This window comes from Podarcis gaigeae (genome assembly GCF_964106915.1).
Source record: "Podarcis gaigeae genome assembly, chromosome: 1".
In the NCBI taxonomy this organism is placed as follows: Eukaryota; Metazoa; Chordata; class Lepidosauria; order Squamata; family Lacertidae; genus Podarcis; species Podarcis gaigeae.
Window position 1 is genome coordinate 112,863,963 of NC_139678.1, and position 19,319 is coordinate 112,883,281.

Below are 19,319 nucleotides of genomic sequence, written 5' to 3' on the forward strand. Positions count from 1 at the left end.
ACTTCCCTGAACGGGGCTGCCTTCAGATGCCTTCTAAAAGTCAGATAGTTGTTTATTTCCTTGACATCTGATAGGAGGGAGTTCTACGGGGGGGGGGGTGTCACTACCGAGAAGGCCCTCTGACTGGTTCCCTGTAGCTTCACATCTCACAGTGAGGGAACCTCCAGAAAGCCCTCAGTGCTGGACCTCAGTGTCCAGGTTGGACCATGGGGGTGGAGATGCTCCTTCAGGTATACAGGGCTGAGGCTGTTTAGGGCTTTAAAGGTCAACACCAACACTTTGAATTGTACTCAGAAACATACTGGAAGCCACTGTAGATCCTCTGCTCTGTCATCTGTGGTCAACTGCCTTCAAATAGGCACTATGTGTCACTATGGAATAGGGGTGGGGACCCAGTGATGGCCTTCCAGTTGTTATTTGGTTTCCCAGATATAAATCATTCCGCATTTTGTTAGGGAAGTCCATTTAGAGTCCATCTGCACTATACATTTAATGTAGTACCACACCACTTTAAATAGCTGCAGCTTCCCCCCCCCCAAAAAAAACCACATCATCATCATCATGGGAACTGTAGTTCATTAAGGGTGCTGAGATTTGTTAGACCTCCCATTTCCCTCACAAAGAACGACTGCTAAACCACTAGAAGTTTTTTGGGGGAAGGCTCCTATCAACATTCTGCAGCCTGAACAAACTACAGCCCCTATGATTTAAAGTGGTGTGATCCTGCTTTAAATGTGTACTGTAGATACACATTTAAACACTCGCTCCTGAGGCCATCAAAATGACGTCAGCAATTTTGAAACCGTGCTCTTAATTTAGTATACATACTGGTCAATGCAAAATTCGGATTTTCCACTTCCATGCGCTGCAACTGGGCATTTAGAAACACTTTGATATCTATCCCCCTGGCAAAGGACGACGAATTGAAAAATCTCGATGGAATCTTAGAAGCAATATCTGGTTCATCACGGCCAAATCCAAGATTATAGAGGACCTCTTCAGGATCTTCCTCGTACAGTTCCAGCAGTTCAGATACACTAGACAAAAACAAAAACACCCCATAATTGCTTTCCACCCTTTTTCTTTCTGTCTTAGATATGATTTCTTCCTTTCGGACAAGTACAGTGGTACCTCGGTTTACGAACTTAATCCGTTCCGGAAGTCTGTTCTTAAACCAAAACCATTCTTAAACCGAGGTGTGCTTTCCCTAATGAGGCCTCCTGCCGCTGGTGCCCTTCCACTGTTTGGATTCCGTTCTTAGACCGAGGTAAAGCTCTCAAACCAAGACACTATTTCCAGTTTTGTGGAGTTTGTAAACCAAATCATTCTTAAACCGGGCTGTTCTTAAACCGAGGTACCACTATACAAGCAAGAACTACATCCTGGTTAAACTGAAGTCCTCTGATTAAAACAGATGTAGGCTACGGTTCTAAGCATTTCAAGAAGATGAAATTATTTTCTGGGAGTCTGCAAGGTTTACTTCCAAGAACATGTGTTGAGGAATGAGGAACTGGACCTGTCTGAGACCACAACCCTCTTCAGGTGTTTCAATAGTGAGCGCAAAAAAATAAGAAGTTGCCATCGCCCTTCTGCACTTGTGGAGGCCGCCCACACATTTTGGAGCCCCGATTTTCCTGGGTTCTAAAGTGCACAGGGAGCCTTCACAAATGCAGGAGGCTACTCACTCCAGACCTTAGCCTTCCACAAGTTGTAGGTTGGATGGGAAGAGTGCCTGGGGGAAGAGACAGAACTAGCATGCTCATCTGCACTGCCCGCCCATGTTTTCTGAAGTCTTCATTGAACTGGCTTGCTGACTTGAGAAGAACTTCAAGATCAAAGCAAAACTTGCTTTCAAGGAAATGTGTCTAGGCTTGGTATGTGAATTTAATGCTTCAGTCCCCAGTATACCATTTCAGAGTCTTGAGGGTTTTGAACATGCTTCTGAGACAAGTGCTATCTACCACCTCAAAAGCAAGTTTACAATGCAATCTTGGGCACATCTACTCAAAAGAACATCAGATTAATGGAACCAATGCCCGGGGTGAGGGTTATGTGACTACAGTTTCAACTCCAAACAATTCAACTTAACTGGTTTATGCTTTGGACAGCAGAAGTAGCCAAAGTACATAGCATTATCTAGTCTCCACTACAATAGATCTTGTAACTGCTTATGTAGTAGTTCTAGAGTGCGTTATGCTGTTCAAAACAATGCACATCTTTCTCATTGGTCCTTAGAAAAAATCCTATGGAAACACAAAGGTATAGCCAGGCTCATGTGTAGCATCTCATTCAGGTACAAATTGGGAGCTATTTTATCCTGTAAAAGGCTGTGCAAGTGAAGGGGCCTAATCCAGCTTCCTGTCCGCAGGTGCTTTGCCCTCACCCCGCCTCTGACTGGGGGGAGCAAGAGTAAGATGTAAAATGGGGAGTGAATGAGAGGTTCAACTTTTATCATCTATTGATGTAAAAATCAGGTCTATTTGAAAAGAGCAGATACATGAACAACAAATATGGCTTCCCTTATCACATTTAGCATGTCCCACAGCTTATAAAATTCCAGGGAGGTGCTAGTTTGTGAATATACCTCATAAAAGCAGAAAGCAGGCACTCAGGCCATCAACAGATAACATAGCTGGGTGATTTTTGTTGGCAGAATAGGGGGGAAAGAAGAAATTCCATTGAGCTATTGAAAGATTGACAGTGCCAGAGCCCAGCTCTGCGGAGACATTATCTCGGGAGCCCAGATGCATTATGGGGAATTATAAATGGGAAGCCACTCAGGTTCCAGCACTGAGAAGTGCAAGAGGCCGGGTTGACTATAGCCAGCATTTTATAGACAGTGGGCCCAACCTAATGTCAGGTCTGTACCTACCCCCAGTCCCCGGGTTATCAATACTGCTTACCTTGAAACGGTTGCACTGCTTTTCCCCGAGCCAGTGGAATTCATACTTCTCCCCTTCTGATGAAACTGCAGCCTCTTGTCCTTTGCCAACATGCCGTTACTGACAACACAAATGAATCAGGCATTGAAAGAACAGCATAGCTTCCTTCCTCTTTCAAGAACACTCTAAAAATCCAATAGTGTACCATTTCTCTTTTCTTAAGAATGCACGCCCTTCACTTAAAGCAGACAGCTGCAACATTCGTACCTCAAGGATCAGAACACCAAAACAAAACAACAACCCGCATTCTCATCTCTGAGTTTCTGCTGTCTCCATTGTTGGAAGAAGACGAAACCATACCTAAAGCTTTTACACTGTTCCGGGACATTGCTGAATTCAACTTCTTTTCAAAAACAACAACAAAATTGTATTTTGAAATACAGAACAAAAGGGGGGAAAGGAAGGGGGTGCATTGCACTACAATATCACCCACTGAAACAAAAACAAAAAAAACCAAATGACTAATTAACTGTCTTCAGTATATTATTGGTAAGCTGGTGAGACAATAAGCATAAAATGACCTGTGGAAAACCTCACCAACTCCTGAAAGAGTCTGGATGTGTAAGTTAAGAAGGGGGGGGGGTGTTCATCTGTATTTTATGTGATCAAAACCTTCTTTATATTCAATATAGAAGTATTCTATGCTGCACTTATGTCTCCTTCCAGCTACTGAATTCAACTGACTGCTTCACACGACGAACGGGACGCCTCCAGTAAGTAATGTAATCATGGCACAAAGCCCTGTGCCTGTAGGGATCTGGGCCACTGCTGGAGTTTTTGAATTAAAATCACTGGATTTCAGTTTATTTTGCTTTAAATTCTGATATTTACTTAATTCAGATTCCAAAAACATTTCCCACAATAAAGGACCTCCTTCAGTAACAACCCATTAGAATTTTTTAATGTTTTATATAGATTGCCTGGTAGCTTATCCCCACGCCAGACATGACTCCCAAACCAAAAGTGTGAATATTCACCAGATTTCCATTTGCTCGCCGGTTTGATGCAGTTGATTAGCTAAAGGAGAAAGACAGGGAAAATAAATTGTTGGCACCATATGGAGTCACCCAAAGAACAATAGCCACTTGATAGGCAGTGACAAATTCTGCTGTAGTTTTTTTCCCCACCATATATGCTATGAACACATCTTGTGTAACATCTGCAGTAGACTATACAAATCAGGTTAGAATTAGGAGCATGGCAGTTGCACACGAGCCTTTTCCAAGACCAATTTAAGACTATGCTCAATGTATAATACCAATGTATATACCAATGTATGAGATAGCAGCAGCAGCCCTTAATATGCAAGATACAAGTGAGCAAGGGTACAAGAGAGCCCAAAAACCTAGGAGATTCCTGGGCACAGTATATTGAGGATGACAGGTTGCCTTAAATTCAATTGTCATTTCCTGCATGGTTCAGATCTGCTCTGCATAACTCTCAACCTCCACAATAGCAAAAGCTTCCATTAGTCCGCTTAACACATGACACCTGCAGAGCCACTGGATATTGGGTACAAAATGTCAGCTGTGGGAAGCAGCTGCCATCCCTGCCTATGGTACAGCTATTCTTCTTCCCATCACCCTCCTGTGACAGCATCCAATCAAACATAACTTTGTGTAATCATTTGCACAGGTGAACACCCAAACTCTGCAAAAAAAACCACAAGCAACCAACCCCAAACCCTAGACTTAACCAATGTCAACAATGAGATGAACATACATATCTGATTTTTGAGTTCAGAGATTGATCTGTAGCTATACCAACAGACCTTTAAAATGACTTTTCATGTTTTTCCAATCATCCTCTTTCTCTCTGTCAACCAATGTAGCCCATTGTAGTTTGACTAGGACAGGGATGAAGAACCTATCGACTTGAGATGTCCTTGGACTTCGACTCAAAGCAATCTCAATGCTCACATATGAGTGCTGTAGTTTAGCAAATCCTGCACTACACACAGTTTTGCTTTTAACAAGCTGCTTGATTTTGATTTGGGGAGTGGGGAACAAGCATGCATTTTAACACCACACCTACCTTCTGCTCCCAGAGATAAATCATCTTCAAAGCTCCCTCCGTTTCTCACCAGCATGCCTGAAAAGATGTCAGTTTGACGTGATCAACATCTAGCGTTGTGGTTTCCCCTTCCACTTATCTGGATTGCCCACTTAAAACCAAAGCACCAAATGACAGCCATGCATATAAAATCCTTGTTCTTGAAAGCCAAATTTGAGCTCTCCAAGCTCAAATCTGGGGACCTGACCTGTGCTCTGCAGTATCTCAGTCTGCTTCAAGGTAAGATATATTGTTATTTTCAATGCAGAGAGCAGGTCTTACGACACAAAAGATGCATTAAGGTAACTTCCATAGAGCTCCATGCCCAAGCTAAAGAAAATGGCCATTTCAGAGCCATGAGTACTACACACCTTTGGTTACAGCTGTACCGCATATAACACAGAATGCATCTTAAGCGAGCCTGCAGGTCTCTTACCAAGGAGTCTCAAGCCAAGGAAACGTCCTGGATCAAACATTCCCTGTCTCCCTTGCGCATTGAAAGAAAGGAGCTGCAACTACTGAAAGGGCTTCGGAGCTGCCCTGTTGCTACCTGCAGCGTCTTGTTGTACTTTGAACTTTTGCATTCTGGTTTGCGCAAGTGGTAACTTTTCAGGTGTGGCAAGTTCGGTCGGAGCAAGCCAACAGAGATTGCGCTGAAAGGGGTTGACCTACTTCTCAGTGTAATACTTAACAATATTCATTCTCTGCCTTTCTCTCTCTCTCTCTCTCTCTCTCTCTCACACACACACACACACACACACACAGCACAGCACAGCACAGCTTATCTTTATCACAAGAGAAATAATGCTTAAGAGTTCCTTCAGTTTAAAAAAATCGCAGATCCATTTGTCTCCTCTGCTTTCAGGCTTGCAGAAGCCCGCTCAACAACTTCTAACACCGTCAGCTCAAACCTGCATTTGAATTAGGATTTTTTTTTTGTCTAACAAACAAGCAGGAAAACAGAAATGCACTTAAAAGGCCTCAGATCCTTACCCTTTAGAACTGTGTTGCTCTGCTCATCCAGGGAGGCTCCCAATGGCGTTCTGAAACCACAGAAGAGATTAAAACATGCATGGCTGTCTTTTAAAAGTTGCTTCTTCATGTCCTTCCTTAAAGCCACACTTCTTTGACATCCGTCCCCTCCTCTTCCCGAAAATGTGCACACACACAAACTTGCAAAGCAAGCTTTGAGGAAACCAGCCCCTAACCAGGCACCAGTTTGTGAAAAGGCTGTTTAATCAAATTGATACAGCTGCCAACTTAACAGACTGCTCCGATGCAGGAAGTAAGCTCTGTGGGACTTTATTCCCAAATGACTGAGCATAAGATTGTCCGTGCTGCCGTAAGTGTACATGAACATTAACATGATTAATTAGTCTGTCAAAAGAAAAAAGGAAAAAAACTTACTTTATTACCATCTTTAGTATTAATGTGTGAGTAAAGGAGACAGACCTACAGCACTATACTTAATTGAAATTCATTCTGCACTTTAACATACATACATTTCTGCTTGGCTAAAAGCAGAGTACGATCTATGATTGTTTCAGACACTCTCTTCTTTTTATCTTCTCTCAGCCCAACTTAGGCTGCAATCTGAAACCACTTTAGCGTGAGTTTAAAGTCCCACTGATCTTTGTGGGATGGGCTGCCAAGGAAATACTTACAGTATTTCACAGTATCATTACATGCTGTTTGTAGAGCTTCCAGCTGCCTGCCAAAAGGTTATGCCAGGACTTCTTTAAAAACTCAAAGCAACGCAACCAGCTGTAGGCACCCAGGATCTCACACTCTGCTGCTCCAACAGCCCTGCTGTAGCACGCATTTTTTTACTTTAGACCCACAAACAGTAGGGTAGGTGAGAAAATGCAACAGCTGTACCCTCATCCTTTTAAAGGGGCAGGTACAATTTCAGGGTCGGGTTATTAGCACCAACCTCTGACCATTTGGGGCTTTCACAGCTGGAGTACTGGCCAGCTTCTTTCTCTGCAAACCCCCCACCACCACCTCTGATAAATCTTGGAACACTTGTATATCAAAGGGTGAAGGTTCAGAGGAAGGAGGAAGACTTTCCTCTGCTAAACATTTTCAAGTGATGGCCTTTCAAAAGCTTGGGTTTAAACAACTGTGCTTATTGTTTACACCACGGGCTTTTAATGGCCCTTTTAAAATTCTTCTCCTCTGCTTCAGGCCACTTCTGAGCATCTCGCTGTGCTCCCAGATCCTTTCAAGGCTGTTGCCAACGATACACACATCAGCAGTAAATGAACAGCAAAGCTGGCGCTGCAAGAGCTAACCCTTCACCTCTATAGCCGATTAACAGCTACCAGTGAAACAGCTTCGTCAAGGCAGCCCCGCCACTTGCATTTTCTACATACAAGACGTCATGGCAATTTAGCCCACTACAACAAGAGCCTGGGAGGGGAAGGGAGATGCTTGTGTTTGAACATAGGGCAACGGATCCGCACAACGTATGAAGCCCTTTGGGATGCAACTGAAGAGCAAAGTGGGACAGTTGGAAAGAAACTATTTTGCGGCAGCAAGACCTCCTGAGTTGGCTGAGTCTGTTTGGAAGTGTACGATAATGCTAAACAGGAAGCTTGGATTCTGGACGGAGGCCGCAGATATCTTGTATGCATTCAAAAGAATTTGTCAGGCAGGCACAGGAACGAAAGAACGGAGAAAAAGACTTCCTTTGCAGTTGGCTTAAGCAAGTGCTTTGGGGAGGCAGCAGTGGGGAGGCGATTGCAAAATGGAAACACAGCTAAAAATGAAAACTACAATAAGGGGCCAGCACGTCTTCAACACTACAATCCTCAAGATCTCCTATACCATATTTATCTGACATGCAGAGATCTTGTTTGATGATGTTGTGCTGGCACAACAGGTGTTATACTGGAGAAGGGGCAGAAGGCAGACCAGGGTCTCCTAGTAGATTTCTAAAGGATTTTCAGTAGGTTGTCATGGATTTCTGACTCCAAACTGTCTAACAATTAAGGTAAAGGGACCCCTGACCATTAGGTCCGGTCGTGACCGACTCTGGGGTTGTGGTGCTCATCTCGCTTTATTGGCCGAGAGAGCTGGCGTACAGCTTCTGGGTCATGTGGCCAGCATGACTAAGCCGCTTCTGGCAAACCAGAGCAGTGCACAGAAACACCATTTACCTTCCCACTGGAGTGGTACCTATTTATTTACTTGCACTTTGACGTGCTTTCGAACTACTAGGTTGGCAGGAGCAGGGACTGAGCAATGAGCTCACCCCGTCGCGGGGATTCGAACCGCTGACCTTCTGATCGGCAAGTCCTAGGCTCTGTTTTTTTAAACCACAGAGCCACCCATGTTCCCCCGTCTAACAATAGCAGCAGCAAAAAGGCAGACCCCTCCCTATCCTGAATTAGACTGCTGAAACAAAGGAAGCATGGGGGGGAAGGAACCCAGAATGGGTCTTTATCCTGGACTGTGCTAAGAGGTACCCTGCCTTTAATTCTCAGTGTTTGTCCTCAGTCACTATTCTGCACTGAGGTCTGGTTCCAGTAAAAAAAAAAAAAAAAATAGATCCCATAACCCTAAAGTTTTCCCATCCCTAATATACATTAACTAGCAGACGTAGGCAGTAAGAGTAAAACCATGAGCTTCTGTTGACAGAGACATTTCTCACTAGCTTTTCAGTGTGCTAGAGCAGTGTTTCCCAACCTTGGGCCTCCAGCTGTTTTTGGACTACAACTCCCATCATCCCTAGCTAGCAAGACCAGTGGTCAGGGATGATGGGAATTGTAGTTCAAAAACAGCTGGAGGCCCAAGGTTGGGAAACACTGTGCTAGAGGTCTCTCCAGCTACCATATCTGTGGAGCTTTGACAATACACAATGTCTAAATGTCACAGCTTCCCATCCATAAAATGGGGACAGCCCAATGCACCATTTAGGTTTCATGGAAACAAATTAGAATCCAAAAACCTTGAAGTCTTTCACTCATGAGAATAGCTGTACAAAATATTGCTCTGTTCTAAATAGCTCACACACAAAAAAGCAAACCAGCCAAGGTTGTGCGAAAAGAAAATCCCTGTCTAGCCAGCTTATCAACTTATTCTAGCCATTTTAGCACCTCTTTGCTTTTTCCTTGAAGCTCCATCTTCCAAACAGCCTTGCAAACATCCTAGCCCTCAAGGGAATGCATACCAAAGCAGCTCACTTGTGGCATATGAACTATCTGGGGGAGAAGATAAAGAGTGAATATGAACCTTGTGGAGGAGATGTGGGAGAGAGAGGACACCCATCTCATTCCATTTGCAATCTTCATTTGCACGCTATGGCTGCTACAGGGGAAGAGTGAAACTACCGTATTTTTCGCTCTATAAGACGCACCTGACCATAAGACACACCTAGTTTTTAGAGGAGGAAAACAAGAAACAAGAAAGCAATGCAAAGCCTCTTGAGCGAAGAGGCAGGAGCACTCCCACCGCGCTCAAGAGGCTTTGCGTGGCTATCCCCAAAGCCAGAAGAGCAAGAGGGATCGCTGCGCACTGATCCCTCTTGCTCTTCTGGCTTCGGGGATAGCTGCACAGCCTCTTCAGGGCAGCGGGATGAAGGCTCCCCACGGCCCTGAAGAGGCTGTGTGCAGCTAAGCCAGAAGCTAGAACAGCGAGAGGGAGCACTGTGCAGTGATCCCTCTTGCTGTTCTGGCTTACGCGATAGCTGCACAGCCTGCATTCGCTCCATAAGATGCACACACATTTCCCCTTACTTTTTAGGAGGGGAAAAGTGCGTCTTACAGAGCGAAAAATGCGGTACTTGCATGGTGAACAGCTGAACAGCTACAAGGCAGGCAAAGGTAACCAAGTCCTCCTTTCATTATCACCACATCTCCACTGCAGGGAGACAGGAACATTTCTAGCTGTTGAACAGCTCCAAAAAGGAAAGCCCACCACGACCACCAGCCTCTTCAAGCCCTTCTGTTTCAAAAAGCTCTAGAAAGGAGTGTGCCCCAGGGCGTCTGTTTTTAAATGAAGGTAAAGGTAAAGGTACCCCTGCCCGTACGGGCCAGTCTTGACAGACTCTGGGGTTGTGCGCCCATCTCACTTAAGAGGCCAGGGACCAGCGCTGTCCGGAGACACTTCCGGGTCACGTGGCCAGCGTGACAAAGCTGCATCTGGCGAGCCAGAGCCGCACACGGAAACGCCGTTTACCTTCCCGCTGGTAAGCGGTCCCTATTTATCTACTTGCACCCGGAGGTGCTTTCGAACTGCTAGGTTGGCAGGCGCTGGGACCGAGCAGCGGGAGCGCACCCCGCCGCAGGGATTCGAACCGCCAACCTTTCGATCGGCAAGTCCTAGGCGCTGAGGCTTTAACCCACAGCGCCACCTGCATCCCTTTTTAAATGAAAGAAGGCATCAAACTCAGGAGGGTCACCCAAGCAATACATCAAAGCAGCACATTTCAAGAAAGGTAACTCATCTACCAGACTCCAGTTAAGACGTCAAATCTGTTCTCTCTTCTCAGGCATTTTGCAAACTCCCTATCAATCAAACCAAAAGGGGCTTTCTTCTCCCCCACCTTGTGGCAATGAATATTCTCCTTACAGAGTGATGTTTACCCCAAAGTAGGTATTGCCCTGTTTTTGTGGCCAACCAAAAGTGACTGGGGGAAAGCCAGCCCCTGGGATCTGAGGGTGCCTCAAACACAAACAAGGAAATCTCCTTAAGCTTAAGCTGATTCTTATTGTCTGAACTTGAGTGTGTGTGCTGTTTATTTTTAAAAGAATTAGTCTTTCCCTGCTGGCTAAATACTGCCCGCTTACATTTAAGGGGCGACGTTTTTGCACAACATCCCAGAAAAGAAGTTCCTTGTAAAACCATCAGCCTTTTCCCAATTTTCTGGAAAGATGACTTTTCAAACTGTTGGCGGTCTACAACAGCAGTACATATTTAGGAAACAAGAACAAAAAAAGAGGGGTGCACCCAGCCCAGATATCAATACAAGGATTGTATTGTAAATGTATTTATTCAATTTTTTTTAAAAAAGAGGCCCAATTTTCTCAGATTTCCCACAGAAAACAGCAGTGTAATTCCCAAACTAAGCTCCTTATGGAAGGAGTGAGGAATCTGGTGCCCTCTCACCACTGCTGACTATTGGCCATGCTGACTGAATGATCTGAATGGCCGCAGGTTGCTCACACCTGCATCACGGAGTCACTGGCTCCCATTCACTTCACACAGCATTATTTTTCTAGAAAAAGAGGTGCCAGAACTCCCCATGAACACCCTCTTATAATGGCAATGGCATCCACCTGAGAGGTGCTGAAACCGGGTTCTGGCAAGTTCCAGCTGAAAAAAGGCCCTGACTTCACTGATACCTGCTTGAACAAGAGCACCACAGATGATGCAAAACAGAAAACTTGGGCTTTGGAAAACAAAGACACCCATGCAAACCGTAGAACAATTCACAGATTTGTTTGTTTGTTAAAGACTCCTACAGGGATAAGATTTCTTTAAATAAGCGAACAGCCCCACCTTCTCTTTACCTCAGCAGCCAAAGACAAGCAGAGCAAACCCATTAAGACTGTCCATCTTTTGGCACAGATGTAGCTTCAAACGCCAAGGATGTAACTAGGATGGGCAACATTTGTTGGGAAAGGCAAGGTGCAAATTTCAGAAATCAACTGGATGATTTAATGCAATGCTACGTTTGTTTACTTGGAAGCATGTCAATGTTAGAAACTCAGATATATAAGCTAGGCACCAAATGGCTCCTTAAACAGGATTACAGTTGCCAAAACAGAATTCCTAGTTGCTATTTTGGGGCCAGAAGGCTCAAAAGTTGTATTTTAGCATGCAAGTTTTTGGTTCCTAAAATTCATTCTGATTGTGCAGATAAAATATAATGGATAGAATTCTACAGGATGTGTTCAGTGGCAAAGCTGCATGCTCCGCTACCGGGGGAAGAGAGTAGGCGGGGGCGTGGTGCACATCCTGGGGGCGTGGCATGCTGCCCACAGGGGCGTGGCACGTATCCCAGGGGCATGGTATGCCACCTATGAGGGCATGGTGTGCGTTCTGGGGGCGTGACACGCTGCCTGTGGGAGCATGGTGCCCGGCACATGGGGGTGCGCAGCGCATGTCCGGGGGGCTGCCGTGATGTCACCCTACCGGAATAGTGGTGCCGGGGGCAGTCTGCTCCCTCCGCACACCCGTTCCTCCGCCAGTAGATGTGTTGCTAGAGTGTTAAGGCAATCAAGATCCAAGGATCCCCAGACATGCACCTCCAGAAGGAGGAGACGTCAGACACCATTCTGGAGCCCAGGCATCTTCACCTGGGTTGTAAGTGGCCGATAAAGGTAAAGGGACCCTTGACCATTAGGTCCAGTCGTGGCCGACTCTGGGGTTGCGGCGCTCATCTCGCTTGATTGGCCGACGGAGCCGGCCTACAGTTTCCGGGTCATGTGGCCAGCATGACTAAGCCACTTCTGGCAAACCAGAGCAGCGCACGGAAACGCCATTTACCTTTGCACCGGAGCAGTACCTATTTATCTACTTGCACTCTGACGTACTTTCGAACTGCTAGGTTGACAGGAGCAGGGACCAAGCAACGGGAGCTCACCCTGTCGCGGGGATTCAAACCGCCGACCTTCTGATCGGCAAGTCCTAGGCTCTGTGGTTTAACCAATAGCCAGGTGCAAAATGCACCTGGTAAATTTTGAATGCTGTGCATGCCCCCTGGGACTTACACCTAAGCAAGTGGACACATGACAGCCACCTTAACCGTGCTTCAAATTCCAAGGGAATAAATGAGATTTAAGAATGCTAAATTTCAGCAGGTTGGACCCCCTCAACCTTGTAAACACACGATTGCCTTGATTTAGCTAAACCAACAGCTCAGTCCTATATAGCGTTACATTATACAAGCCAATTGACACCAGGAGGTTGACACGTAGCTAACTCTGCACAAGAGCACACCGTACTATTTTTTAAAAACTGGACATTAGCAGTAGTGACACACCACAGATGGGCTGTTGCAATACTAAAATGCATTTACATTTAAAATGCATTTACATTTACCACAACACTGGAGTCCCAGTCCTAAAATGCTCAAATCAGTTATCTCTGGGTTCCTACATCCATCTGAGGATCTTTAGCGCAAAGTCCTAAAACAGATAGAAGTTACTTTAAAAGTTAAAACTCGTCCAGTCATGATCAACATTTCTCAAGAGGAAAAAGATTTAGACTAGGGAATCCCACACACACAACCCAGAGTCATTCAGAAGACTTAAAATAAATGTTGAAAAATGGCAAGATGTTAAATATAGAATTGCAAGTTCCACCCCACCATTTGCAGGCCCTTACTCCACGACAGGCAAAAGTGCATCAGGCAACATTTTCCCCTCCCCTTGGCTCCTTTTGTGCTGAGGAATCTAAACATGTTGAACTTCTACCTGTCATGCAGCTGTTCAAAGAAGCCCACACAACTTGCAGCCCACCCAGTGTGTGTTGTGACTTGCCAAGTGCTCAACAACTCCCTTTTTTCTTTTTTTCTGCAGTCAGTCCAAAAAGCAGGAAAAACAGGTTTATCAAACCCCTGGAAGGCCAACACATAGATGATTACGTTGGGCCGAAAGGTCACGATTTGGGTAGGTAGGACGGAAGCCCAACTCAAAACACAGAAACAAACAGCAAGAAGCCCTCTTTCAAAATATAAAGGCAAGAGTGGTTACAGTGACCAGATGCAAAAGAACAAGTCTCGCTACGCAAGAGACATTTCAGAGTGCTTAGTCTCTCTCACCCCTGCATGGCAAGCTATGCTATCCTCCACAGGCATCTAGCCAGTCTACCAACAGGTCTCCTGTAACAGGGCCCGGGGGAGGGCAGCCTAATCCTATGAGTGCTTACTCAGAAGTTCCACTGGGTTCAAAGCGACCAACTGCCAAGCATGGGTACACAGGGCAGACACTGCCTGGGCTGTCTCACTACTGTGCAGATCTCTCATGCCCTTGGTGCAATAAGAGTGCATAGAATCATAGAGTTGAAAGGGACCCCGAGGGTCATCTAGTCCAGTGTTTCCCAACCTTGGGCCTCCAGCTGTTTTTGGACTACAACTCCCATCATCCCTAGCTAGCAAGACCAGTGGTCAGGGATGATGGGAATTGTAGTTCAAAAACAGCTGGAGGCCCAAGGTTGGAAAACACTGATCTAGTCCAACCCGCTGCAATACAGGAAACTCAGCTAAATCATCCATGAAGGAGAGTCCACCACCTCTTGTGGGGGCCTGCTCCACTGCTGAACAGCTTTTACTGTCAGAAAGTTTTTCCAAATGTTTCGTCAGAATCTCCTTTCTTGCAACTTGAAGCCATTGGTTTGAGTCCTACGTCCAGAGCAGGAGAAAACAAGCATGCTCCCTCCTCCATGTGACAGCCCTTAAGATATTGGAAGACGGGTATCGTGCCTCCTCTCAGTCTCCTCTTTTCCCGGCTAAACATGCCCCGCTCCTCATAAGGCTTGGTTTCCAGTCCCTTGATCATCTTGGTTGCCTTCCTCTGCACATGTTCCAGCTTGTCTACATCCTTCTTAAACTGTGGTGCCCAGAATTGGACACAGTATTCCAAGTGTGGGCCCATGTACTGCTAGCAAGCCAGGTGTCCCCCCCCCCCCAATCCTGCATTTGAAATTCATTTTGTTAGCTTGTGCCCAGTTCTCCAATCTGTGAAGGTCATTTTGAATTCTGATTCTGTCTTCTGCGGCATTAGCTGCCCCTCCCAGTTTGATGCCGTCTGCAAATTTGATGAGCATCCCCTCAATTCCTTCATCCAAGTCATTTATAAAGACGTTAAACAACAATGGACCCAGGAGAACATGATCACTTCCTCCCATGTTTCTGAGCACTTCCACTTCATTAATCAGTTCCTCCCTATTGGTGAGGACCAGGTCCAAGATAGATGACCCCCTTGTTGGTTCTTCCATCTTCTGGGAAATGAAATTGTCTGTGGCGCAATAGAGGAATTTGTCAGACCTTACACTCTTGGCAGAGTCTGAGTCCCAACAGATATCGGGGATGTTGAAGTCCCCCATGATTGCTATTTCCTTTCTTAATGTTTGGTAATCTGCTCTAGTAAGGCATCATCCAAGTCTTCAATCTGACTTGGCGGTCTATAGCAGACACCCACAGTAAGGTCACTGTTGCGTCTCTCTCCTACCATTTTTACCCATATACAGTGGTACCTCTGGATGCGAACGGGATCCTTTCCCGTAGCCCCGTTCGCATCCTGAAGCGAACGCAACCTGCATCGGCGTGTGTGCGGATTGCAATTCGCCGCTTCCACACATGCACGTGACATCATTTTGAGCGTCTGCGCATGCGCGAGTGGCGAAACCCGGAAGTAACGCATTCCGTTACTTCCGGGTCGCCACTGAGCGTAACCTGAAAACACTCAACCCAAAGCTACTTCAACCTGAGGTATGACTGTATTCTCAATGCACATTTCATCCTCCAGGTCATGGATTTCATCACAAGTGAAGACATCTTTTAAGTACAATGCTACTCCTCCTCCCTTCCTGTTTGGCCTATTCCTTTGGAACAGTTTATACCCCTAAACTCCTAAATTCCAGTCTCTTCCAGCAAGACAACCAGCTTGCTCTTGCTACAAGTGTACTGTTCCTTGTTCACTGGCAGAATGTCAAACATGGCACAGGTTTGACAGATCACTGCAGCAGTTCCCTTGCCATCCACGTCTCTGGTCCTATGCACACCAAAAGACAGAACTCTGGGCCTCCCCTTTAAACTCCCCCACTAAACGCCCATTTGCGAGGTCTGTTTGCGAGCTCCCAGGATCTGCACTGAGCTAAGTTTGACTGCTGCTGGTTGCTAACTCCTCCCTCAGCCTGGCTCCCTCTCAGCTGGAACTCCTACCTCTCAGATCCTGTGTTCCCACAGAGCCATCAGCCACACACACCCTCAGGCTCCAAAAGACACAATCTCTCTCTCTTCAGTTTCTTCCAGGAATCCTTGCCCGTGTTTGCAAGCTCTCTTTGCGAGCTCTTCATAACACATCATAAAGAATGACTGAGATGAACAGAAATCACCAAATAGCATTCTTGTACAGTACAACAAATCTGCTTCCCCAAAAGTTATACGGTAAATGATTTGTTACTTAAGGAATGTGTGGATGCAAGTGATGTCCCAACCCAGGGCAGGGGGAAGGAGACGCAGGATTAGCTACTGCCAGTGGGGTAAAGCTTAAAATAATCATTACATTACACAGTCAAAGATAATTAGCTATCAAAAAATCAAAATTACCCATGTGTAATTAATATAATAAAATGAAACCATTATAAGCAATGCATATTAGTTTCATTAATCCTGTGTCAGTAATTCTGATTTTTCGATAACAAACTACACTGCTATCTGTAAAGGAATGACATTTGTTCAATTACATTTGATGACTTTAGCTGATTAATGGATACTGCTGATTACTAATGGATTGCCTTGGTGTGGTTTTGTGAAACTGGGATGCTTGTTAGAGCCTCAATTTGAATAGATCGAACTAAGTTGCTTCCATAAAACAACAGACAGATATCTGTAACTTTTCTGATTCAATACCAGTTTTAAACATAGGCTAACTCTGTTGCAGATAAAAATCCCTAATGGAACAGAAGGGAAAATGGACTCATTTATCCATTGCTCTGGGAAAGGGTGGTTATCAGCTTCATGAACTGCTGACAAATGTGCAGAACAAACAAACCTGAGGCCCATTCCTATGCAGACACACCCAGAACCATTTTTTTTTAAATAATAATATAAAATCAATAGGGTTAGGCACTCCTAATATCTATGCTGGGCTGTAAAGAGAGTGAAGCAGAGATCAAGACCAAGAGATATTCTCATGCAGATTGGTTTTTTCCCTCAGCTGTAGTGAGCCTTCACAAATTCCAAATCCTTTAAAAGGCCTGCTCACACTAAGGGAAAAGTGGGGCCCTGCTACTAGCTCCCACCACCAACGTTACACCCACCCAGTGGCAGATTGGGGCTCTCAAATTTCAGCAGCGCCCTGTGCGTTGCTAAAATTTGGGGCTCCCTCACCTCTCATGCTCTGTTCTGCATCACTGTTGCAGTGCCCCCTGCAATGCCAGCAGCCAGTGCAGCCGAACTGGTCGTAATACCCTATAACCACCTCTATCCACCCCATTCCGTGGCATCAGTGTGTTGGAGCGGATCAGATTCAGCCAGGAGTGTCATTATTGGCAAGAGTCCTGTTTTGGGTGAAACCACACCTGCTTCCATCCTTCTGAGCCTTGGACAAAGGAAAATGCTCTTTTATTATGACTGTGGAAGAAGTGACAACGTAAAGGCACTCTGACCTTCTCAGAGTCACTCTGCTTCTTAATTTTAAAGTGGGCACTGACAGAGGAAAAGGGACACACATTCCCTTAATACTGAGAGCAAAGCAGTCCGCATATGCTCAGAGGCACTGCAATTTGTTGTTGTTTAGTCATGCCCAACTCTTCGTGACCCCATGGACCAGAGCATGCCAGGCACTCCTGTCTTCCACTGCCTCCCGCAGTTTGGTCAAACTCATGCTGGTAGCTTTGAGAACACTGTCCAACCAACTCATCCTCTGTCGTCCCCTTCTCCTTGTGCCCTCCATCTTTCCCAACATCAGGGTCTTTTCCAGGGAGTCTTCTCTTCTCATGAGGTGGTCAAAGTATTGGAGCCTCAGCTTCAGGATCTGTCCTTCCAGTGAGCACTCAGGGCCGATTTCCTTAAGAATGGAGAGGTTTGATCTTCTTGCAGTCCATGGGACTCTCAAGAGTCTCCTCCAGCACCATAATTCAAAAGCATCAATTCTTTGGCGGTCAGCCTTCTTTATGGTCCAGCTTTCATTTCCATACATCACTACTGTGAAAACCATAGCACTTCAATACCAGATGCAGTTTCCGCTTTAAGAATTCCCTGCCATGGATTTGCTTTTTTCTTGGGCTCTGCCACTTACTGCTGTGTGTCAAGTCTTCTCCAGCTGTAAAACAGCACCAGCCTAGTGGACTCCCCTTCACTGGAGGTTTTTAAGCAGAGATTCAATGGCCATCTCTCATGGATGCTTTGATTGAGATTCATGCATTGCAAGGGGTTGGACTAGATAATTCTCCTCATGATCCCTTCCAACCAGTTTATGATTCTATGAACATCCTCCAAATACTGTACTATTCCATGTATAAGACGAGGTTTTTTTACTCTAAAATTATGTTCAAAAACTTGCCTCATCTTATCCGTGGATAGTGAATGGGGTGGACAGGTGATTGGCAGGAGCTTGTCAGTGATGATTGTTGGCTGCTAGAAGGGCTGCTTTAATTGGCTGCTGCTTCTCTAATTGGGCTGGTGATTGGCTTCTGCAGCAAACACTGCTGTTGATTGGCTGCTGCTGCCGCAATTGGCGGTGGCTGTTCTGGGATGCGTGCGATTGCCAGCGGACAGCTTTTCTCAGTCGGGTAAGGATTGTTTTGCTGGGGAAGGGTCTGTTTGCAATTGTCTGTCGCTGTGAGAAGTGGGCAATTGTCTGCTGCCTGCAATTGTCAGTGCTGATGCTGCGTGTGAGCAATTTTTGGCAATTCCCCCCCCCAAAAAAAAAACCACTGTAAAACTCTGGGCAATCCTCCGCAAAAAAACCTCAACAAATCTGAGCCATCTCTCCCCCCATTTTCTTAAATTTGAGTCCCCCAAAATATGGGGGGGTCTTATAGATGGGGGCATTTTATAGATGGAAAAGTACGTTAGAATCCATGCAATGTGTGTCCTTCACATAATTTTAACTTTCCCTGCAACGTGTGACTTGCCTTGGTGCTTTTCTCATCTAGAGAAATCTTCTTGCAGGAGCCTTTAGTTCCCACTTTCTTCTGAGAAGCCATGAGTGTCTGGATTTTGCTGACACGGCCATAACACACCAGGCCACTCTTGGTCTGCTGAACACTGCCCATAGTCTCAAACATCCCCCACCCCACCCCATCCATGCATAGGAGCGTTAATTATTTCCGTTTGTGAAATGTGGTAGGGAACAATACAATTATACCCTCGGCAAACAGAAACAGGCTAGCCACAGGCTGCCATCTGCTTTCCATCTGTCAGAGGGCTAATCACGGGGATCAACTGAGCTACTGTGATGTCATAAAATGTTTGCTAATGTATTATTTGCTCAAGGGGAAATGGTCTGCAATAGAATGACACACAGCAGCACTACTCAAGAAAATGAAAGGTCAAGGTGGCTTGGGAGGGGAGGAAAACCCTCACAAGGCCAAGATAACAGGACCAGCTATGCGGGCATCAACTTCCATTATACAACTGAAAGCCACCAT

General features: G+C 45.6%; 1 protein-coding gene across 9 annotated transcripts in view; it reads right to left on the bottom strand.

Annotated features, from left to right (window-relative positions):
* ITPRID2 (ITPR interacting domain containing 2) overlaps window positions 1-19,319 on the bottom strand; it is a 67,927-nt gene that overhangs the window by 36,404 nt on the left and 12,204 nt on the right. For 8 of the 9 annotated variants that reach the window (XR_014556565.1, XR_014556566.1, XM_083704602.1 and 5 more), the window contains 5 exons: window positions 5,988-6,037; window positions 4,977-5,033; window positions 3,920-3,959; window positions 2,904-3,002; window positions 829-1,037 (listed from right to left, as the gene is read on the bottom strand). Coding sequence is in view for 7 of the 9 variants with exons in the window: in XM_083704602.1 (XP_083560728.1) it covers window positions 829-1,037; window positions 2,904-3,002; window positions 3,920-3,959; window positions 4,977-5,033; window positions 5,988-6,037 (455 nt within the window). In the remaining 2 variants the exon portion in view is untranslated. Of the gene's footprint in view, window positions 1-828; window positions 1,038-2,903; window positions 3,003-3,919; window positions 3,960-4,976; window positions 5,034-5,430; window positions 5,532-5,987; window positions 6,038-19,319 lie in introns of those variants that run through there. The other variant, XM_083704603.1, reaches the window with a different exon arrangement.